The 24833-nt window shown below is 44.9% G+C and overlaps 1 protein-coding gene and 1 long non-coding RNA gene across 14 annotated transcripts in view; both read right to left on the minus strand.

The window, feature by feature from the left end:
- Positions 1–6057, minus strand: part of LOC132207985 (uncharacterized) — a 32919-nt gene extending 26862 nt beyond the window's left edge. For 2 of the 10 annotated variants that reach the window (XR_009444082.1, XR_009444081.1), the window contains exon 1: positions 4454–6057. This is a non-coding gene — a long non-coding RNA (uncharacterized LOC132207985). Of the gene's footprint in view, positions 1–1528; positions 2906–4453 lie in introns of those variants that run through there. The other 8 variants (XR_009444080.1, XR_009444086.1, XR_009444083.1 and 5 more) reach the window with 8 other exon arrangements.
- A 3572-nt stretch (positions 6058–9629) lies between these two features.
- Positions 9630–24833, minus strand: part of LOC132207983 (dystrophin-related protein 2-like) — a 147450-nt gene continuing 132246 nt past the window's right edge. For 2 of the 4 annotated variants that reach the window (XR_009444075.1, XR_009444078.1), the window contains 2 exons: positions 14409–14488; positions 9630–10076 (listed from right to left, as the gene is read on the minus strand). Coding sequence is in view for 1 of the 4 variants with exons in the window: in XM_059643760.1 (XP_059499743.1) it covers positions 9954–10076 (123 nt within the window). In the remaining 3 variants the exon portion in view is untranslated. The remainder of the gene's footprint in view (positions 10077–14408; positions 14489–24833) is intronic. The other 2 variants (XR_009444076.1, XM_059643760.1) reach the window with 1 other exon arrangement.

Here is a 24833-nt window from a genome sequence, read left to right on the forward strand (position 1 = left end):
CCTCGGAAAAAGACTCTCACTGTGCACCCTATCTAATCCACTGACCATCTTGTATATCTCTATTAAATCCCCCTGAGCCTCCTTCTCTCCAATGAGAAGGGACCCAAGTTCCTCAGCCTTTCTTCATGAGACCTTCGCTCCAGACCAGGCAACATTCTGGTAAATCTCCTCTGCACCTGTTCCAACGATTCCACATCCTTCCTGTAATGGAGCGACCACGCAATATTCGAACCGAGGCCGCACTAGCGTTTTGTAGAGTTGCAGCATGACATCACGTCTCCGCAACTCAATCCCTCTACCAATGAAACCTAAAACACCATCAGACTTCTGAACAGCACTATCAACCTGGGTGGCAATTTTCAGGAATCTATGTAGATGGACACCAAGATCCCTCTGCTCATCTACACTGCCAATAATCTTTCCGTTGACCCGGTGTTCTGCCTTCCTATTATTCCTCCCAAAGTGAATCACCTCACATTTATCCATATTAATCTCCATTTGCCAAATTTCGGGACAATTCTGCAGTTTATCCAAGTCTCCCTGCAACCTGCAACATTCTTCCACACTGTCCACCACTCCACCGACTTTAGTGTCATCTGCAAACTCACAAACCCATCCACCAATTCCTGCGTCCAAGTCATTTATACAAATGACAAACAGCAGTGGTCACAAAACAGATCCTTGAGGCACACCACGCGTAACCGGACTCCAGGCTGAATATTTTCCATCAACCACCACTTGTTGCCTTCTTACCGAAAGCCAGTTTCTAATCCAAATGGCTAAATCTCCCTCAATCCCGAGCCTCTGTATTTTCTCCGAGAGCCTACCATGGGGAAACTTATCAAAGACTTTACTGAAGTCCATGTACACCACGCCAACTGCCCGACCCTCATCCACATGTTTGGTCACCTTCTCAAAAAACTCAGTGAGGTTTGTGAGACACGACCTGCCCTTGACGAATCCATGCTGACTATCTCCAATCAAGTTGTTGCTTGTTGGATGATTATAAATCCTGTCTCTTATAATCCTTTCCAAAATTTTTCCTGCAACACACCTAAGGCTCACAGGTCTATAATTGCCTGGGTCATTCCTACTGCCCCTCTTGAACAAGGGCACAACATTTGCAATCCTCCACTCCTCTGGTACGAAACCTGTAGATAATGAGGACTCCAAGATCAAGGCCAAAGGCTCCACCACCTCCTCCCTAGCATCCCAGACAATCCTCGGAAAAATCCTATCAGGCCCAGGGGCTTTACCTACCGTCACACGTTGTGGAATTGATGACACTTCCTCCTTACTAACCTTAACCCTTTCAATTCTAGTAGCCTCTAACTCAGTCACCTCCTCTACAATATTCTCCTGTCCCTCAGTGAAAACAGATGAGAAACATTAATTTAGCACCTCTCCAATCTCCACAGCGTCCACACACAACTTCCCACTTCTGTCTTTGACTGGCCCTATGCCTACCCAAGTCATCCTCTTATTCCTCACATACCTATCGAAAGCTTTCGGGGTCTCCTTTATTTACCTGCCAGTGTCTGCTCGTGTACCCTCCTTGCTCTTCTTAACTCTCTCTTTAAATCCTTCCTAACTAATCTGTAGCTCTCCATCACCTCATGTGAACCATCTGGTCTCATCGTCACATCAGCCTCCCTCTTCTGCTTAACAAGAGATACAATTTTTTTAGTAAACCACGGTTCCCTTAGCTGATCGCTTCCTCCCTGCCTGACAGGGACGTACCTATCAAGGACACGCAATATCTGCTCCTTAAACCAGCTCCACAATTCAATTGTCCCCATTGCCCTGCATTTTGCTAACCCATTCTATGCCTCCTTAGTCTTGCCTAATCGCACTACAAGGGAGGAATGGAGAAGCCGATAGTGAAGGGGACTATCAGAGGTTACAGCAGAACATAGGTAGACTGGAGAGTTGGGCAGATAAATGGCAGATGGAGTTCAATCCGGGCAAATGCAGGGTGATGCATTTTGGAAGATCAAATTCAAGGACGAACTATACAGTAAATGGAAAAGTCTTGGGGAAAATTGATGAACAGAGAGATCTGGGTGTTCAGGTCCATTGTTCCCTGAAGGTGACAACGCAGGTCAATAGGGTGGTCTCGAAGGCATATGGCATACTTTCCTTCATTGGATGGGGTATTGAGTACAAGACTTGCCAAGGTCATGTTGCAGTTGTATCGGACTTTGGTTTGGCCACATTTGGACTACTGTGCACAGTTCCAGTCGCCACATTACCAAAAGGATGTGGATGCTTTGGAGAGGGTGCAGAGGAGGTTCACCAGGATGCTGCCTTGTATGGAGGGTGCTCGCCATGAAGAGAGGTTGAGTAGACTAGGATTATTTTCATGAGAAAGATGGAGATTGGGGGGGACCTGATTGAGGTCCACAAAATCATGAGGGTATAGACAGGGTGAACAGCAAAAAGCTTTTTACCCCCAGAGTGGAGGACTCAATTACGAGGGGTCATGAGTTCAAAGTGAGAGGAGCAAAGTTTAAGGGACATATGCATGGAAAGTTCTTTACACAGAGGTTGGTGGGCACCTGGAACGTGTTGCCAGCGGAGGTGGGAGACGCAGACACGTTAGCGTCTTTTAAGATATATTTGGACAGGCACGTGGATGGGCAGGGAGCAAATGGACACAGACCGTGAGAAAATAGGTGACAGGTGAGACAGAGGATCTTGATCGGCGCAGGCTTGGAGGGCTGAAGGACCTGTTCCTGTGCTGTAATTTTCTTAGTTGTTTTGACTGACTAGAGGGAGCGAGGGAGGGAGGAATGGATGGCTGGTGGGAGGGAGCGAGGGAGGGAGGGAGCGAGGACTGACTGGAAGAAGGAATGGATGAATGGAGGGAGCAAGAGGAAGGGGGGGCAAAGGGGCAGGAGGAGGAGGGGGGGCAAAGGGGCAGGAGGAGGAGGGGGGGCAAAGGGGCAGGAGGAGGAGGGGGGCAAAGGGGCAGGAGGAGGAGGGGGGGCAAAGGGGCAGGAGGAGGAGGGGGGGCAAAGGGGCAGGAGGAGGAGGGGGGGCAAAGGGGCAGGAGGAGGAGTGGGGGCAAAGGGGCAGGAGGATGAGGGGGCGGGGGGGCAAAGGGGCAGCAGGAGGGGGGCAAAGGGGCAGGAGGAGGGGGGGAACAGAGGAAGGGAGATGAACACAGCAGACAGGCTGACATCAGCTTCCCTGGCCTCTGATGCTGCATGTCCTGCTGTTTCATGCTCATGAACACCTCGTTACCTCCCATTCTCTTTTGTTTGTGTTTTATCACTCTTCCTCCCTCACTCTGATTCTCTCCCCCTCTCTCACCTCTGCTGGCCCTAATTTCACTCCCTTGTCATGCTCCTTTATTTCCATCTTTCTGTCCCTTTTCTCTCTCCCACCACAAACTCTCTCTCTCTCACTCTGGCTTTATTCACAGGGGGAGAGAGTACAAGAGCAAAGGAAACCAAAGCACGCAGCGCCTTCGGCTGAGAGAGAAATGAAGCACTGCCGGAGATTTTCCAAACCCTGACACAGGGGTTGCCTCTCTCTCTCTCTCGACAGTCTCTGTGACTGCCCCATCAAACCCCACACCCATTCCCTTCCCATGGTGTCTCTCCACAAACCCACCTCCGGGTAGAAATGCAAACACAAGTTGCTGAAAATGCTCAGCATCTGTGAAGAAAAAGTACCGAGATAACGTTTTGGATGCGATGACCCTTTCCCTCAGAGCTCCGGCTAGAAATGCTCCAGCCTCTGAGACAGGGTCCCCTTGTAGTCGGAGAGCTGCGGGTCGATCTCGGCTGGTCGCTTGGTGCAGGGCATCAAGAGCTCCCCATAGCCCCTGGAAGGGGTCTGTTCAGCCCCTAACCTTATACTGACCCTGGTTCTGTCCTTCCCTCATCCCCAGGAGCCCCTCCTGCCTTCCCACCTTGTCGTCGGAGTGCTGTGCGATAAAGATCCTACTTCCCACAGCGGCGGGGTGAGGGAGCATCCCCTCACTCCGAAAACACCTTCTCCCATCTCATCTTGTGGCAGTAGCTGTTCAGCTGCAGAAAGCAGCTCTGCCCGTGACCCCAAACCTCCCTACAACACCCCTCTCCTAAACCGACCCTTTTGCAGTAGCTGTAAGCCATTCAGTCACTGGGCTGTACAATAGTGACTCTCACCATGTCCTCTCACTTCCAGGACGGCTATCCTCGAAACCCCACCCCATTCCAACCCCCTCCTTCCCTTTACCTTGTAGTACGAGAGCAGTAGGCTGTTCGGCTACGGAAACCCGCGCAGGGCTGTATAATAGACACCCTCCCAATGTCCCCAGCCTTCCCTCACCCGAGGAGGGCTATTCTCACCCCCAAAACATACATTCCCAACCCCTCGCCTTGTGATAGGAGCGGCGCAGGATGTGAAACAGGGACCGTGCTCATGTCCCCAGTCCTCCCTTCACCCCAAACCCCGCTCTCACCTTGCAGTAGGAGATAGTTTTCGGCTACTCAGCCCCGGAAGGCGTCGCGGACCCGCGGCCGGGTGCTCGGGGAGCGCAGGCTCGGTGCCAGGCAGCTGTTCAGGCAGGTAGCTGTGCCCAGGAGCCGGGCGAAGAGGCCTTCTCCCACCTCGGATCCCCGCTCCCGGCAAAGGCGGCGCAGGGCTGAGCCACTGAGCAGCGAGCGCTCCGGCAGCCCGGATGCCTGCTCCTAGCCCGGTGGTCATGCTGGAGGCCGCTGGAGAACAGGAGGTTGTAGGGGTCCAGGAGCGTGGTGCGAAGATCCCCGCTGCCGAACCGCTGGGTCCTCAGCCCACTCCTGGGTAAAGGGATCCAGACAGCGGACTCATCGCCGAGGCAGAGTCGGGGGGTGGGAAAAGGCGTGAGTAGGACCAGGAGAGGAAGGGGATTGACTGAAAGGGAGAAAGAGACAGTGTGTGTGTGTGTGTGTGTGTGTGTGTGTGAGAGAGAGAGAGAGAGAGAGAGGGGGGGGGGATTAGAAATGCAGTCTGATTGCGGATGGGTTGGGTTCAAACAGAGATCTTTAAACTTTGTTCGAAAGAAACTCACAACGCTCCCTGCTGAGCGGGTGGAGAGGCTCGGCTAGAGAGTAAGAGAGATGGAGGAAAAGGCGGGGGGAGGGGCGGCGCAGAGTGGGTGGGGGGTCGACGGAGAGAGAGAAAGGCAGAAGCACATACAGAGGGAGGCAGAGACAGAGAGGGGCACACACACACAAAGACCAAAGAGACAGTGAAAGAGAAGGAGAGAGACAGAGAAGTGCACAGCGAGAGAGAGAGAGACACAGACAGACAGAGAGTGAGGCGCACACACACAGAGATGGAGAGACAGAGATTGTGTGTGTGGTGGGGGGTGGGTCTGGAGCAAATGAGAGAGGGGGAGGGGGAGACAAAGAGACAGAGTCGCAGAGTTGTACAGCAGGGAAACAAACCCTTCAGGCCGACCAGATATCGTAACTGACTAGTTCCATTTGCCAGCATGTTGCCCATATCCCTCCAGACCCTTCCTATTCATGTGTCCATGCAGGTGACTTTTAAATACTGTGAGTATAATAGCCTCTGGCAGTTCATTCCATACACAAACTACACCAGGGAGGACACATTGGCTCCAAATCCATCTCCCATCCTCTGAGAGAAAGAACAGGAAATGACATCACCAACCCAAGGAAACCGAAACACTTGAAGAGAAAGCGGGACCGAACTCCAGCGCTTCACCGGAGGCTCACTGATGATTTTACCTGGAATGGTGACGAATCATCTGAAAACTAACCTTCCAGCTCATTGAGCAATCTTACATCCAGAACCTGAACCCTGAGCTACAAATCTTCTCAAAACTCGATAATGCTTTGCCACTTGATTAACAGATGCATCCTATTTTTTTAAAAAAATAAAGTTTTCTTGCTGGATGTATGACTGACTGATCAATGTTTGTTGTCCTTCCTTAACTGAGCCTTGGGAACTCTGCAGCCCAATGCTATCAATGTGGATTTCACAAGCTTCAAAATCTCCACTCCCACCACTGCATCCCAAAACTAGCCCATCTCGTCCCCACCTCCCTAATCTGTTCTTCCTCTTACCCATCTGCTCCTCCCAGCTCAAGCCAAGCCCCATTCCCTACCTATGAAGCTCCTCCCACCCCCTTGACCTGTTCGTCCTCCCCAGAGTGACCTATCCCCTCCCTCCCTCCCCACCTACACTCACCTCTAATGGCTTCATGTCCAGCCCCTTAAGACCACAAGATACAAGTCGAAGTTGGGCCATTCGGCCCATGAAGTCCACTCCGCCATTTAAATCATGGATGATGGGCATTTCAACACCACTTCCCTGCACTCTCCCCGCAGCCCTTGATTCCTTTTGAGATCAAGAATTTGTCGATCTCTGCCTTGAAGGCATCCAACAACCCGGCCTCCATGCACTCTGCGGCAATGAATTCCACAAGCCCACCACTCTCTGGCTGAAGAAATGTTGTCTCATTTCAGTTTTAAATTTACCCCCTCTAATTTTAAGTCTGTGCCCACGGGTCCTCGTCTCCCCTCCTAACGGAAACAACTTCCGAGCGTCCACCCCTTCTAAACCATTCATTATCTTGTAAGTTTCTATTAGATCTCCCCTCGACCTTCTAAACTTTAATGAGTACAATCCCAGGATCCTCAGCCGTTCATCATACGCTAAACCTACCATTCCAGGGATCATCCATGTGAATCTACGCTGGACACGCTCCAGGGCTAGAATGTCCTTCCTGAAGCATGGGGCCCAAAATTGGACACAGTATTCTAAATGGGGCCTAACGAGAGCCTTATAAAGCCTCAGAGGCACATTGCTGCTTTTATATTCCAACCCTCTTGAGATAAACGACATTACATGCGCTTTCTTAATTACTGACTCTAGGGACTATTAACGTTGTCCTACTATGAACAAACGGAGAGAGGAACAGACCAAGAAATTTATGGCCAGTCAGAATAATCTCAGCACTGGAGAAGCTACAAAGAGGCATTCTTAGGGGTAGAATGTACTTGCATGAATTAATCAGGGATAGTCAGTATGGATTTGTTAAGATGAGGTCACATTTCAGAAATTTGATCCTTTTTTGAGGAGATGTTGGAGTGTTGATGAGCTTATGCATTTGATGTGGACTTAGTAAAGCCCCCCTTGGCAGAGTGATCAAGAAAACAGCAGTCAACGGGATCAAAGGCAAAGAGGCACACTGGAGCCAAAACTGGCTGAGGCAGAGAGCACAGGGTGATTGACGGTAGAGAGATATCTATCTGACAGGATGTTTGCTTTGAGTGGGGTTGTGCAGGGCTTGCCACAAGGGACCTTGAAATTTGTCAATGAGATTCATCATTTCAGCTTAAACACAGAGTGTATGACCGTGTCGCTAGCAAATCACTAATTCAGTGAGGAGGATATCGGTGGAATGGTCATGTAAATAACAGCCATGGGATCAAAGGCAAAGTGGCACACTGGATCTAAAATTGGTTGACAGACAGGATGAATAAACTTCAGGAGGAGATCAACTGACTGGTCAGCTGGGCACAGCAATTGGAACTCAACCAGGAAAAATGTGGGCTAACGAACTCTGGAGGGCTAACAAGGCCTAATGGGTGGTGACCAAAACGCCACACACGACTCCAGCTGTGGCCGAAACAAACTTTTAAACAGCTCCAAAGTGACCTCCCCATTCTTAGAATCTACGCCACGACTGATAAAGGGAGATGTCCCATATGTCTTTGTAACAACCCTTACTAGCCTGTCCTGACCCCTTCAGGAATTTATGAACAAGCACCCCAGCATCCCTTTTCTCCTCTAAGCTTCCCAGTGTCCTGCTATGCATTAGATTTAGATTTAGGTTTTATTATCACATGTATTCAATACACGGTACAAGAGTACAATGTCACCTCAGACGGTGTCATCTCAGGGACAAAGTACCTTGGTACGAAATTTTAGTTGCAGAAGTAGAAAAGGTATCCATCCTTCTTTACTCAGAGTCGTAGGGGAGTGGAATGCAATGCCGGAGAGGGTAGTGAAGTCAGCCTCATTAGGGGCATTTAATTGGCTATTAGACAAGCAAATGGATGACAATATAAGGTAGGGGTGGAGGTTAGATAGACCTTAGGATGAGGGTAAAAGTTTGATACAACATCGTGGGCCGAAGGGCCTGTACTGCGCTGTACCGTTCCACGTTCTATGTTAGAAAAATAAATGAATAAGTTAAAAAGTTCAGCACGACAGTCTTCTTAGTATAACAGTAGAAAAATAAAAACAAAAGTTTAACAAGTCAAACATTACAGTCCTTTCTTAAGCCACGAATTTGCAGACACTCTGAACGAGGCTTCCCCCGTGACGGTTTGTATTCCCCTGCGTTGGGCTAGGGCCCGCCCATCCTTGCCGGTGGACTTCACTGCTGACTGCCATTGCTGACCTCCATCGGGCACGACAGGCTTTGCCACGTTAAGTACTCTCATCTTATTCCTTCTTCAGGCTACATCAATCCGCCACTGACCTGCCCATCTGACCGATGCCAAGATTGGAGCAGACTAGGGGACATGGTGAAGGTGTTTAAGATTTTGAAGGACATGGAAAGGTTAACTGGAAGTTGCTTTTTCCATTCGTAGACATGTCAATAAACAGGGGGCACAGATTGAAGTTCACAGGTAGAAAGCTAAGAGGGGAGCTGAGGAGAACCTATTTTCCCAGTGTGGTGGGAGTCCTGAGCTCACTGACTGAAAGTGTGACTGATTCAGAAAGTGTCTGAATATTTAAGCAGTATTTAGATGTTCACTTGTGTTGCCGTAGGCTCCAGGGCTATGGGCCAAACAATCAAAACGGAAATCAATGCCATGTGAGTTCAATGTAGACAGAGCTTTGTTGAGCAGTGCAGGAACTACGGACCGCACGGCCTCCTCCTGTGCACCAAACATCCATGAGTCTATAATTACACAGCTTTTCTTTGAGGCATTTCTCCACTTGACTGATTCTTTGTAAATGCAAGGCCGACAAAATAAATCCTTTTATTAAAAGCTTCCATCTCACTGAGAAAGCTTCAGGCCAATTTGATAATCTGCTCTCAAAAATCTGCTCATATTTTGATAGTTATGACAAATTCTACTATCAGGGCTGACACAATCCACAACATTCTAAATCAATCAACAATATTCCAGAAAGATGATCATTTGCCGTTCCTACCAATTTTAACAGATGCTTTAGAAAATAGAGAAATAAATCTAGATCTGTCAAGAACTAATCAGTTCTTCCTTGGACCATACTCATATGTATCAGTTTTCAATGAAATATGCCCATTAGTTTGTGAGTTACATTGCTGACCAACAGAACAACAAATGGGCAAAAACATGACCTCACATTAAGTGTTATCACTGCTGCAAGTGAGCAGTAGAGTCATACCACACTTCTGAATATTTTTCCCAGTATTCTAATGATGAAAACATGATTGGGAACAAAAACAGCTGCTGAGGCTAGTGTCTTTGAGAAACAATAGCATCATACATATGTAGCGCATCATTTATCTTGCAGGAATGCACTGTGCACATTCTGCACAGACCAAGTTATGATTTAACACTCATCGTGGCAGTGACTAAATACAGAAATATACTAATACAGCAAACCTTTTGTTAAACAGCACCTGTGGTCCCAGGAATGTGCTGAATAATCAAAAATTCCAGTTGATCAATAGGTCCACACACACAAAAAACACACACTCGATAATAGGAACATAATGCACAGGATATACACATCACTGTTCTCCTTCATTTACAGCATAAATAACTTCAGTAATGATGCAACTTTGCGTGAACTAAAACTTACTGGCAGAGAGCCTTCTCACTTGCACCCTCACCAGACATCACAGAGATTATGAGAAGACAGTAAACATCTGGTATGTAATTTTTGTCAGTTTATTGAGTGTGCTAGTTTATTAAACAAAGTTTACCTCCAGTTAAACCTACAGTTTACAAGTGTATCAGCAATGATAGATTTAGTACTGACACTTGTATTTTTCCTCCAGTTGACGCTTGGATGGACAGATCAAGACAATTTTCAAAGAAAGCACTCTGATTCTTCGACTCCAACCCCTGGAAAAGGAAATTGCAGAATGTCACTGACTCACTTTACTGATTTGAATACAGCATAAGATACATAGAACATCGAACAGTACAGGCCCTTCAGCCCACGATGTTGTGCCGAACTTTTACCCGAAACCTCAGGTCTATCAAACCTCCACCCCTATCTTATATTACCATCCATATGCCTGTCTAATAGTCACTTAAATGCCCCTAATGAGGACGATTCCGCGACCCACTCGAGCTAAAACAAAGATCTCTTTGAATTGTCATTTGTCAGACATGTATTGAATCAAAAAACAAATTTCTCACTTCCATAGATTTCTATAGCACCTTAATATGATTTGTGAAAATTAATATTTCACCCTTTCATTTTATAAATACAACTTTAAACAAAATGCTACTATATAGAACTTCTATGTTGGTATTTGCGCATATGCCATTTCAGTTTGTGTGATCTGTTTCTATGCAACGAGTGATAAATACTTCGATTAAAATGGTAGAGAGCAGTGTATGTGAGATTTAATACCATGCTTTATCGGCAGACAGTCCATGAGCGGGTAGTTATTCACGAGACTCAACTGACATCATGTCTCAGGGGGGCTTGTGGCCTCTGGGTTACGTACTGTTTGACCATTGCCTACTGGTCACTGGTTGAGAGCAAAGAGAACTACTGGCTGCTATCCATTTTCAACAAGTGATCACGATAATCTACCTGCGTTTCAATGTCCCATCAACATTCAAGAATTGTTGCTCGAAGAGGCTACTGTGTCACAAACAGGAGCAGAATCAAGATCAACCAGAGATAATGGGAACTGCAGATGCTGGAGATTCCAAGATAATAAAATGTGAGGCTGGATGAACACAGCAGGCCAAGCAGCATCTCAGGAGCACAAAAGCTGACGTTTCGGGCCTAGGCCCTTCATCAAGATCAACCATGTTCTTTTCCCTATCTGAACAAGCTGCCAACACCAGAAATATGGGACCGTCTGAATCAATCTTATACAATTAACTTTTACAGTAGACAACAGGTGCAGAAGTAGGCCATTCAGCCCTTCGAGCCAGCACCACCATTCATTATAATCATGGCTGATCATCCACAATCAGTATCCTGTTCTTGCCTTATCCCCATAACCCTTGATTCCATTATCTTTAAGAGCTCTATCCATCTCTTTCTTGAAACGATCCAGAGACTTGTGCCTCTATTGCCTTCTGGGGCTGAGCATTCCATACATCCACCGCTCTCTGGGTGAAGAAGTTTTTTTCTCAACTCTGTTCTAAATGCCCTACTCCTTATTTTTAAACTGTGTCCTCTGGTTCTGGACTCACCCGTCAGCGGAAACATGGTTCCTGCCTCCAGAGTGTCCAATCCTTTAATAATCTTATACATCTCAATCAGACCCCCTCTCATCCTTGTAAGCCAGGGCCCTGTACAGCTGCAGAAGGACCTCTTTGCTCCGATACTCAATTCCTCTTGTTATGAATGCCAGCATGCCATGAGCTTTCTTCACTGCCTGCTGTACCTGCGTGCTTGTTTTCATTGACTTCTGTACAAGAACACCTAGATCTCGTTGTACTTCCCCTTTACCTAACTTGACTCCATTTTGATAGTTATCTGCCTTCCTGTTCTTTCCACCAAGGTGGATAACCACACATTTGTCCACATTAAACTGCATCTGCCATGCATCCGTCCACTCACCTCGCCTGTCCAAGTCACCCTGTATTCTCATAACATCCTCCTCACATTTCACACTGCCGCCCAGCTTTGTGTCATTGACAAATCTGCTAATATTACTTTTAGTGCCTTCATCTATATCATTAATGTATATTGTAAACAGCTGCAGTCCCAGCACCGAACCTTGTGGTACCCCACTGGTCACCGCCTGCCATTCCCAAAGGGACCCGTTTATCACTACTCTCTGCTTCCTGTCAGACAGCCAATTTTCAATCCAACTCAGTATTTTGCCCCCAATAACATGTGCCCTAATTTTGCTCACTAATCTCCTCTGTGGAAATTTATCAAAGGCTTTCTGAAAGTCCTGGTCCACTCCATCCACTGGTTCTCGCTTGTCCATCTTCACAGTTACATCCTCAAAAAATTCCAGAAGATTAGTCAAGCGCAATTTCCCCTTCGTAAATCCATGCTGGCTCTGACCTATCCTGTTACGGCTATCCAAATGAGTTGTAATTTCATCTTTTATAATTCACTCCAGCATCGTTCCCACCACTGACGTCAGGCTAACCGGTCTATAATTTCCTGTTTTGTCTCTCCCTCCTTTCTTGAAAAGTGGGACAACATTAGCCACCCTCCAACCTGCAGGAACTGATCCTGAATCTGTAGAACATGGGAAAATGATTACCAATCCGTTCACGATTTCTAGAGCCACCTCCTTAAGTCCCCTGGGATGCAGACCATCAGGTACCGGGGACTTAGCAGCCTTCAGACCCAACACCATTTCCTGATGAATATAAATACCCTTCAGTTCATCCATTACCCTACGTCCTTCAGCCACCATTACATCTGGGAGATTGCTTGTGTCTTCCCTAGTGAAGACAGATCCAAAGTACCTATTCAACTCTTCTGCTATTTCCTTGATCCCCATAATAAATTCACTCTTTTCTGTCTTCAAGGGCCCAATTCTAGTCTTAACCATTTTTTTTTCACATACCTTTTTCTATCCTCCTTGATAATGGGAACTGCAGATGCTGAAGAATCCAAGATAACAAAGTGTGGAGCTGGATGAACACAGCAGGCCAAGCAGCATCTCAGGAGCACAAAAGCTGATGTTTCGGGCCTAGACCCTTCATCGAGGCCCGAAACATCAGCTTTTGTGCTCCTGAGATGCTGCTTGGCCTGCTGTGTTCATCCAGCTCCACACTTTGTTATCCTTACTATCCTCCTTAATATTTTTGGTCAGTTTTCCTTTGTACCTCATTTTTTTCTCTGCGTATTGCCTTTTTAGTCAACTTCTTTTGCTCTTGAAAACCTTCCCAGTCCTCCGGCTTCCCACTCATCTTTGCTATGTTATACTTCTCTTTTATCTTTATAGAGTCCTTAACTTCCCTCGTCAGCCATGGCCGTCCCTGCCTCCCCTTAGGATCTTTCTTGCTCTTTGGAATGAACTGATCCTACACCTTGTGCATTATATCCAGAAATACCTGCCATTGTTGTTCCACTGCCATCCCTGCTACGGTATTGAACCATTGAACTTTAGACAGCTCCTCCCTCATCGCTCCATAGTTCCCTTTGTTCAACTACAATACTGACACTTCCGATTCTCCCTTCTCCGTCTCAAATTGCTGATTAAAACTTATCATATTATCATCACTACCTCTAATGGCTTCCTTACTTCGAGGTCCCTGATCAAATCCAGTTCGTTGCCCAACACCAGATCCAGAATTGCCTCCTCCCTGGTAGGCTCCATACTGACTCTGCATCTCCTGATTCTATGTCTCCACTCGCAAGGGGCTGAAGATTTTATATTTCTTTACATTCATAATTTCATATTCATTTTACTATTTACTATTTCTTTATTATTTCATTTTCTTTACTTCTGACTATTTTAAATACGACATGTTTTCTTATGCTACATCAGTGACGACATTTCAAAAGTAGTTTAGCTGCCTATAAAGTACTTTTTATACCGGAGACCATAAAATATGCTACATAAATGCAGTTCTTTCTTTTATTAACTGCTGTAGTTGTGTGCTTCTTTGCCAATGGAGGATTGGCTACAATTACGCAGAGGAGCATAAGTGAAATACATTTCCCATGACAAAATTCCAAACCAAAGTTACGAAATTAGAATAATAAAATATTGCCTGTTTGCAACTGAACTGTAGATGAGCAAAGGTCACTTAGTCAGTAAAGTACAAATTAACTATGTTCCCGACATGGAGAATACAAATGAAAACTACGGTAATGCTCACAGGAACTTGGACAATGTTCTACTTTATGATCATAGCAATGCCATATCATCAACACAGGTTTTAATAGATAATAAGTCAATCTGGGATATTTATTCATTTGTTTTATATCCTCAAGATCATCTTCGCAAATCCTGTGAACAGGGACCACTGAACAGCTGACTTAGAATTTTTTTCCACCTATAATATCCATGTTTTATCCTTCTCCCCTCGAAGTTTGTCTGCAGGAAGATGAGTTTACAGGGGCCTTACAGTTTTAATTTGTACATATATGTGTCCAATCTTTGTAAATATCTGTCTGTAGTGAGAATCCATGCATTTGCAATAAATAGGCATTCTTGTTAAGAACAGAAACCTGGACCGTGGTCTTCATCAGTTTGGATCTAAAAGACAGGTAAATTAGGGAAATTTACATACTTTTTAAAATCTTCCACATTGGGATTACTCTGGAAACAGCAGGCTCGAATTGCAGCATGGTACCCTTCTGAATGTAACACCTGAAATCACGAAAGTAATAAATTCCTTGAAAACGAACACAGATTCTATACATGAAGGTTACACAAATCCACGAGCTACAACATGGGGAAAAATACAGTGGATGCTATTTTTAACGAACAGTGTGACTACATCAACTGTTCTGTCTGAGAGTGAAATCTGAGAAATGAAAAGTGAAAACTGCCGGGTTAGAAAGATCCAGTTACGTGCTTACCTGATGGAAATGCATTGATTGTGATATTAATATATATATGATTGTTAATTGAGAGTACTGATGAATTTTGCTTATTGTTTCTGTGATCATCTCAACAATCCATTTGTCAACACAATAAAGTAGATATTGTTATCGTAAAACACCCCTGTAAATCCAAAGAAAATTTCAAGAGGGGCCAAATAAGTAGTGTTGGGGAACAAAGAAATGGCAGAGGAACTGAACAAGTATTTTGCATCAGTCTTCAGGTTGGAAGGCACCAGTAGTAGAACTTTAAGGGAGTCTGAAGCAGAAGTGAGTGCGGTGGCCATCACTAAGGAGAAGGTACAGGGGAAGCTGAAGGGTCTGTGTGGAATTTGTACATTCTCCCCATGTCCGCACGGGTCTCCGCCAGGTGCTCTGATTTCCATCCACAGTCCAAAGATGTGCAGGCAAGGTGGATCAGCCATGGCAAATGTGAGCTTGCCGGGACACAGTACAGGGCTGGGTCTTGGTGGGATGTTCTTGACGGAGATGGTGCAGACCCAATGGCCTCTTTCCGCTCTGTAGGAATTCTATAATTCCGAGAAGATGGTAAATTACATGGACCAGATGGACTGCCCCCCAGAGTTCTGAAGGAGATAAGTAAGAAGACCATGCAGGTATTGATGATCTTTCAGGAATTACTGGAGTCAGGGTGGGTCCCAAAGGAGTACAAAATGGCAAATATAACACCCCTGTTTAAAATGGAGGGAGGCAAAAGACAAGAAATTAAAAGACGAGAAAAACCTGTTAGCCTGTCATTAGGTCAGATTTTAGAATCCATTATTAAGGATGAGATCGGAGAGTACTTGGAAGGACATGGTAATACTTGGAACTACATGTTAAATTGGGCTGAGAAAACACAACTTTGTCAAGGGAAGGTCTCTGTTAGATTCTTTGAGAATGTAACCAGTGAGTAAAAACAAAAGAGAGCCATTGAACTTTATCTGTTTGGATTTTCAGAAAGCCTTTGACAAGGTGCCACACAGGACGCTTCAAAATAAAAAAAATGAGCTTATGGTGTTAGGGAGTAGGTACTGGCATGGATAGAGGATCGGCTAACTGGCAGAATGCAGAGAGTGGCAATAAAAGGGTCTTTTGCAGGATGGCAGCCAGCAACTACAGGAGTTCCACAGTCATCAGAGTTCAGACTACAGCCATTCACGTTATACATTAGCAATCTGGACAAAGGAACTAATGGTATTGTTGTCCACAGGGGGTTGTTGCTAAGTTTGCAGATGACATTTCGATAGGTGGAGAGGCAAGTAGAACATAGAACATAGAACATAGAACATAGAACAGTACAGCACAGAACAGGCCCTTCAGCCCACAATGTTGTGCCGACCATTGATCCTCATGTATGCACCCTCAAATTTCTGTGACCATATACATGTCCAGCAGTCTCTCAAATGACCCCAATGACCTTGCTTCCACAACTGCTGCTGGCAACGCATTCCATGCTCCCACAACTCTCTGCGTAAAGAACCTGCCTCTGACATCCCCTCTATACTTTCCTCCAAACAGCTTAAAACTATGACCCCTCGTGCTAGCCATTTCTGCCCTGGGAAATAGTCTCTGGCTATCAACTCTATCTATGCCTCTCATTATCTTGTATACCTCAATTAGGTCCCCTCTCCTCCTCCTTTTCTCCAATGAAAAGAGACCGAGCTCAGTCAACCTCTCTTCATAAGATAAGCCCTCCAGTCCAGGCAGCATCCTGGTAAACCTCCTCTGAACCCTCTCCAAAGCATCCACATCTTTCCTATAATAGGGCGCCCAGAACTGGATGCAGTATTCCAAGTGCGGTCTAACCAAAGTTTTATAGAGCTGCAACAAGATCTCACGACTCTTAAACTCAATCCCCCTGTTAATGAAAGCCAAAACACCATATGCTTTCTTAACAACCCTGTCCACTTGGGTGGCCATTTTAAGGGATCTATGTATCTGCACACCAAGATCCCTCTGTTCCTCCACGCTGCCAAGAATCCTATCCTTAATCCTGTACTCAGCTTTCAAATTCGACCTTCCAAAATGCATCACCTCGCATTTATCCAGGTTGAACTCCATCTGCCACCTCTCAGCCCATCTCTGCATCCTGTCAATGTCCCGCTGCAGCCTACAACAGCCCTCTACACTGTCAACGACACCGCCGACCTTGGTGTCGTCTGCAAACTTGCTGACCCATCCTTCAATCCCCTCGTCCAAGTCATTAATAAAAATTACAAACAGTAGAGGCCCAAGGACAGAGCCCTGTGGAACTCCACTCACCACTGACTTCCAGGCAGAATATTTTCCTTCTACTACCACTCGCTGTCTTCTGTTGGCCAGCCAATTCTGTATCCAAGCAGCTAAGTTCCCCTGTATCCCATTCCTCCTGACCTTCTGAATGAGCCTACCATGGGGAACCTTATCAAATGCCTTACTGAAGTCCATATACACCACATCCACAGCTCGACCCTCATCAACTTGAGGCAAGTAGTGTTGAGGAAGTGGGGAGGTCACAGAGAGTCTGTAGAGAAGTGGCAGTACAGGCATAGGCTATTTTCGAAATGGGGAAAGGCTTCAGAAATCTGAAGCACAAAGATGCCCCAGTTCAGGATTCTTTTAACATGCAGGTTCAGTTGGCAGTTGGGAAGGCAAATGCAATGTCAGCATTCATTTCCATACGGCAAAAATACAAGAGCAGAGATGTATTGCTGAGGCTGTGTAAGGCTCTGGTCATATTGCATTTGGAATATTAAGAGCAGTTTTTGGCCATCTGTCTAAGGAAGGATGTGCGGGCCTTTGTCAGGGTCTAGAGGAGGTTCTCAAACATAATCCTGGCGATGAAGGGACTGTCATGTGAGGAATGGCTGAGAACTCTGGGTCTGTACTCGATGGAGTTTAGAAGGATGAAGGGGGTCACACTGAAGGTAATTCAGGCCTGGATAGAGTGGTCATGGAGATGATGTTTCCACGAGTAGGAGAGACCAGGACCTGGGGGCACAGCCTCAGAGTCAAAGGGACTACCCTTCAGGATGGAGATGAGGAGGAATTTCTTCAGTCAGAAAGTTGTGAATCTGTGGAACTCGTTGATGCAGAAACCTGTGAAGGCCAAGTCAGAGTTGATTTCAGGCGTAGATAGATATGTTCTTGCTTAGTATGGACACAGGAGAATGGGATTGAGAATGATTGATCCCACTCAATGGGCTGAATGGTCTAATTCTGTTCTTAAATCTTCAGGTCTAAAACACTGGAATGAATCAGTTCAGTGTCATTTTTATTGCACTGCAAGGACAGTAGCTCTCCAAAAGACCGAACAGATTTTCTCACGCTGTTGTGGCAAACCTATTCAATAACTGGCAACAATGCTCCTATTGTGCCTCTCTCAGCCGATGCTAGTTAGTTCTCCTACTCATCGTAACTGGACCATCCTGGTATTACTGGCACTAGTGCCATGTTTAAAGGCTATTGTGAACCAGTAAAATGCTCAGAATCCAGAACTGCCTTGTACAGTTCATAGCATTTGTCCCAGACAGGGTAGGAAAGGGGAAATTAGCACCTTATTTTACAGTTAGGGACCTGGAAGTCCTGGTGGATGGATTGGTGCAGTGCAGAACTGTCCTCTTTCCCAAGGACAAGCACAGGAGGCCATGACACAAGACTCGGCCAGACTCATCTGAGGCTGTCCAGTGTCAATGCAGTCTCAACCACCAAAAGAACCATCCAGCATTGCTGCAAGATCAGTGACCCCTGCTCCAACAGAAGAAGAGCCTCATTGTTCTGTGCTACCTCACATTCACACTCTCTCTAATTCTGCACCACCCTTCAGCACAGCTCATGTAATACCATTCTCACCAAAGCATTCAATGTCTGTCTTCGCTTGCTCTCGTCTACTTGAGGCCCCAAGGCTATTATTCCTGTATGTTCTCTGTGCCTCTTGCTCTCACCCAGGAGACCTCACCTCCCTTCCCAAACATACATGAGCACTAACAAATGCACCAGCTCATTTCATCTCACTCAATCCCTCCCTTTGTTTCATTCCAGGAAAAACAGCCCACAGTAGGGCAGAAAGAGCCAACACAGGTAGTGAGGTGTCTAACGTTTGACTTCTCACAACCTATGAGGATAGTGTCCTGACCATGATCATTCTGAGCAGCCAACTGATTGCATCCAAGCCCCTCGAGTGATATCAGACAATGCCCTGGAGTTAGCTAGATCTGCTGCCTGAAACTGCCTCCCTTGACTGGAGACCATTCCCCTCAGAACATGAAGCATGACCATGAGGTTGGAGACAATGCAACGCATTCTGTGCTTCTGCAGCTGGCACATGCTGCAGGTGTGAGATCAACATATCACGGTGCTGAACGGCAACACATCCACTCCTTTGATTGATGACTGCTGACAAACATGACAAGCTGTCTGGCTTGGTCTCGATGCCAAAAAGTTAATCAATATACTAGCATTATGAGTCTGTGAGATGTGGCAGAGGGGGCAACCCATAAAAAGACAAGGCAAATGAAGACAAGGCAGAGGAGCTGTTAGCATTCATGCGGGGACAAAATGAGAGTGGAGAGCTCAAGCAAGGTGTCCTGATGTGTAACGTGGCCCAATACACGAATGGGTGCCTGTTCCTGCATATAAAAGTGCCCTGGCAGCAGCACTGCAATGAGGGGGGCTGCTGCAATCCAAAATTCAGCAATGAAGTACAGAAGAGTACTGAAAGCAGATCTGAGATGTGCCATGATGTGCTGAGGCTGGAACATGCCACATGTCAAAACTGTGGACATGGGGTGCTACTGATGGGTGTGGCTGGAGATGCTGGTGACTAGTGTCCAAGTTGGGGATCCAGAGGAGCATTGAGCAATGTGGAAGCACCACACACCCACTCTGAATTTCATTTCGGTAATTCTCAGCATCTAGTTCCTGTCTGGCAGGTAGAAAAAGGGAATAATTATTAATGAGGGTGGTACTGAGAAATAATCTATGCCTTTTTGTGCTCCCTAGCGCGAATTTCTGCTCAATGTCTGCAATTTTACTGCAAAATGAAACATTTTGGTTTTGACATCCAGAAGGAACTTGAGCTGCAATCAATATGACGGGTACTCACCAAATGAAGAATGTCAAAATTGACAGTCGCAAAAATGATTTAATATTGGAACACATCTCATGCAGACAAAGCTCAACTTTATACAAATGAAAAATTGGAGGTCATGTCGGGTGCAGAGAAGGACACCGAAAGATTAACCACGGACTTTCATCTCCAAGTCCTAGAATTATATCCAGCTTGGACTGAAGGAAAATAAAATTCTCTCCGCTTGCAAGGATTCCCCAATATACTGTCACAGTCTTAATACATTTCCAAGTGAAGTGCATAACATTATTCCGGAATGGAGTTTACTAAACAATCTGACTGAGATAAGCTGAAGGACAATTAGCCTGGAAAATACCACAATGGCACAGTTAATGCTCTTCAAGATACTGGCTAGGTTAAAAAGTCTCAGTTATGAGATAGACTGGTATGCTGGGTTTGTTTTCCTTGGAGCAGAGGAGGCGGAGGTGTGGGTGGGGATCTGATTGACGCATAGAAAATTATGACAGGCACGGGCAGAATACATGGTGAGAATCCATTCCCCATGGCACATGTGTCTAAGACCAGATGGCACAAGTTTAAGGTGAGGATTAAATGCTTTGGAGGAAGTCTGAGGAAAAGCTTTTTCATCTAAAAAGTGGCAGACATATGGAGCACACTGCCTGAGAGGGTTTTTGATGCAGGTATTCTCAACATTTAAAAAGCATCTGGGATGAGCATTTAAAATGCTAGGTCAAAGTAGGCTCTGGACCAAGTGTTGACAAATGAGATTAGTGCAGCTTGGTGTTTGTTGGTAGGCATAGATATGGTGTTTCTATGCTGTATGACTCTATGAGATTGAGGGTCATATGAAAATTTATTCTACATCTGGCCGTTTATTCCTTGACATTAACTGGATGATGTTCATATTGTGTATTTTATACACGTCATTCTCTAGCACTAACATTTGTCACCGTGAAGAGCATTACAATCAGAATGTCAAGATGTCTACATGATCCTAGGCAGATCTGACCAAATGGAATCAAAAGTATATCAGTTTCAATTTTATTGATTTAAAACAAAAGTCGCTAAAACTGTCAACTACTTTATCTGTTGAACTGAAATGAAACTAGAACATACTGAAACCTTATGTCAACAATACTCGGATTGATTTTAATCAGTCGACAATCTTCACATTTACTTAACTGATCCTGTACATATCAAAATCCAATATGTCGCATGCAGTTTAGTGCACCTTAGGACAATCTAAACTTACTACATTAAAGTGTAAATCATACATAGGTATCAAAGACGTTCAGCAGCTAGTTCAGACACATTTCGACACAGAGTGGCACGTTGACCAAGTCCTTGTGATTTTGTTCCAAACCATCATAAATGGTCATTAAACGGTTGATTACTTCAGTCACATTTAGAAGTTGCTCATTTTGTGTCAATTTGTGTTGAGCCAAGACGCGTTGTGCTGTGTGCAACTCCAACAGATACACGACAAAGGAGGAAGAAAACTAACTTCGATTACAGTTTTAACTTATTGGAGCTATTAAATAAAATTAATTCCTGTATTTGGCCCAGAAATAAATACAAGGATTCACAAAAGTACTCTGGAATGATGGAAACAGGCCATTTCCTTCTCAAATGCAACATGTCAAATCCAACGAGGGAACCGTCAGTGATGCTGGTCATATACTGTTGTTTGGTTCAGTAATTCCTGCAGAACAATGGTGGAGGAACAGTAGCTTTGTATGTCATGAAGCCCTCCTTTGTATTTATGAAGCAGGACTCAGAACAATTTAACCTGAAACATCCATCTTTTTCAAGCGATGTTCATTCTCACTACATCCAAATCCAAAGTACAATCTAATTGGCTCTTTCTCCGTTTCAAATAGTGGATCTTACAACCCTTATTTCACTTCTGGTCATCAGCATTCTTTTAAATCACACTATGCCACAGCTATTAAGTGTGTTAATTATATGTTCTTGTTAATTTTAAAAAGGTGCTCTGTTACCTCGGTTTTGAACTAGATTTCTCTTGTAATTTTGCTATTTTGTCATACATATGGTATGTTCTACAGCGTCTACCAAAAATAATTAGTAGTTAAGCAAGTATCAATTCAATGTTAGTTCACATGATGCCAACAAAATCTGGCAAACTTTGTCAAAACATCGAATGCCAGTCAAACCACTCTAAATATAACAGAACCTCCATAAATAAAATCTAATGGCAATATGAGGAACGAAGCTCCCAGAGATATGCATTCATGTGACTGAAATCATTTATTTTCTCGGCTTCTAACCCTTCCACAGGCAGCAAGATCCTGGCCCATGAACCTTCACTGCTTGAAAAAAATTCCTCCTAACATCCCCCTACATCTTTTCCCCAAAACATCAATGTATTCCATTCTCCTTGTAACATCATCCATCAGCCATGGGAACACAGACTTTCCACGTTTATCTTATCCCAACCAATCATAATCCTTTATGTCTCCATTCACTACTTATTAATCCCCTGTACTCCAATGAAAATAGCATTAGTTAAATTTGTTGATCAAATGTCACATTCTTAAAACAAGTTGGGTAAATTTCATCATTATTACTCAATATTACCAAAATTATTACTCTTTAAGTTTAGTCACCAGATTTGGGTGTATCATTCCAGTCCTATTTCAAGGTTCAGGATAACTTCTTTGTTTTAGCACTGCATGAGCTACATTATAAAGCCCCATCCCACAGATACGAAAGTGGGAAGAAACACATAAAATCTGGAGGGCACTGTGTGTACATGTGTGGAAGTTCTGGGGAACTGTCAAGCAGCCTGCCTATCCTTTGACCTCCTGAGACTAATTGATGGCAATTTAAGGGATCCCCTCTATTGCGTAAGGAGATAGATGTCAATCAGGAAGGCAGTCAGCTTTACATGCACAATCCAGCCTCGAAAAACTGAGTTGGTAGGGGATCCTCATCCACAGGCCCCTTGGCCTGATCCAAGGCACTTCACGCCCTTAAACTCTCATCCAACGTTTCAACAACCCCGAACAACCCTCGACCACTCCGCACCTCTAGTCCGGGACCTGCCATCCAGCCATCAGCAACTTCAGACTCTTCTGGGCTCTAAGTGGCCAGGAGTTCTACAAGGTAGAACTTCCATCCAAGAGGGCGCCCCATGTCCTGCCTCCAGCCATTTAATGCTGCAGGGCAGCTGTGAAGAGCATGGGCAGGGTCCCATTTGGCATTTCAACTGGGAGACACCTGAGCAGGAGTGGGGGCAACAGCACCATGTCGAGTACTATTCACCAGACCAAAACTTCCATATCCTCAGCATTCTCTCCAATGTTCTGCCAATTCAACAGTCAGTGCCCAAGGTTAGTGGGAAACCAGAAATAAGGAAAGATTTCAAAGCCGAGAAATAGAAAAGAAACCGACAATAAGAGCTTATTTAAACAAATGAAAAGGAAGGAAGAGGTCAAAGAGAACGCAGATCCCTTAAAGAATGGAGGCTGCAAAAATAATAATGGGGAATCAGGAAATGGCAAATGAGACAAATAATTACTTCATATGAGTCTCCATAGCAAAAGAAACAAATACAATCTCAAAATTACTTACTTAACAAGGTACAAAAAGCAGACAGGAAATATCACCAGAGAAAAGGTGCTCGGGAAACTAATGGGGCTAAAGGTCAATAGGTATCCTGGACCTGATGTACCCTGCACTAGGATATTAAAAGATGTAGCTCCAGAGATACTGGATGCACTAGCAGTAATCTTCCAAATATCCCGGGAATCTGGAACATTTCAAGCAGTAGATTGGAATACTGCCAATGTAACAACTTCATATGAAAAGGAAGGATGACAAAAAATAGGCAACCTCTCATTAGGAAAATATTGCAGTCTGTTATAGAAGATGCAACAGCAGGTCATGTGGTCTGGCAATACTATGGCTTTAAGAGGTGTATTTTGTCCTGGCTTGTGTTCTTCTCTAAACCAATAAACAGCTCGAGAGGCCTTGGGGATGGGTAACTTCCGAAGAAGGGTCTCGACCCAAAACATCAGCTTTCCTGCTCCTCTGATGCTGCTTGGCCTGTTGTGTTCATCCAGCTCTACACCTTGTTATCCAAGATTCTCCAGCATCGGCAGTTCTTACTATCTCAGTATGAATGGGTCATGTCAGGCTCCCACAGAACCAAGGTTTTAGTTTAGATTTCGACAGTTGTTGAGGTTTGAAGTTGGCCGTGGAAGCTGTTATCTCTCTCCGTATCTCCCCATCTCTCTCTGCGTTACAGCTAAAAGCAGGGGTTCTCTTTCTGTGACCAGAATCATGTGAGACAATCTGTTTTACTGACTTTGTCTTTGCCAAGGTGTGTTTATGGGATATTATTATATTGGAACAGTTGTTGTTTGGTAGTTAAGTAATATATTATTCAATTAAGTTTTCCAGTAGAGTTAAACTAATCTCAATTCTTCTTTCTTTTGTTTGCATTTTAACTAGGGGGAAAGTGGTTTTGCTTAAATCTGAGTGGTGTGCCTAATCGATTTACATCTAGAACACAGCACCCGAGACTTGTCTTTAAATAAAAGTTGGAGTCTAGGTTATCTCCTTGATACATATGTGTTGGGGACTTGGTCTAGTCCATAACTGTGGAAGTAGATAATATAATCAAGCAAAGTCAGCATGGCTTCATGGTGGGGAAATTGTGCCTGACAATTTTTTAAAAATTCTTTGAGTAAGTAACAGACAGGATGGATAAAACAGAACCAGTAGAAGTATTGTGTTTGGATTTTAAAATGGCACTTGAAAAAATATCGCCCTAAGTTTACCTAATATGAGAAAAAAAACACATAATTTTGGGATAGTATATTAGCATGTTTTCAGAATTGGTCAAAGAATAGAAAATAGGCAGTTGGGCTGAAGGGAGAGATAATGGGAACTGCAGATGCTGGAGAATCCAAGATAACAAAGTGTGAAGCTGGATGAACACAACAGGCCAAGTAGCAGTGACAATGGGAACTGCAGATGCTGGAGAATCCAAGATAATAAACTCTGATGAAGGGTC

Source organism: Stegostoma tigrinum, unplaced genomic scaffold (assembly GCF_030684315.1).
Source record: "Stegostoma tigrinum isolate sSteTig4 unplaced genomic scaffold, sSteTig4.hap1 scaffold_237, whole genome shotgun sequence".
NCBI classification, from domain to species: domain Eukaryota; kingdom Metazoa; phylum Chordata; class Chondrichthyes; order Orectolobiformes; family Stegostomatidae; genus Stegostoma; species Stegostoma tigrinum.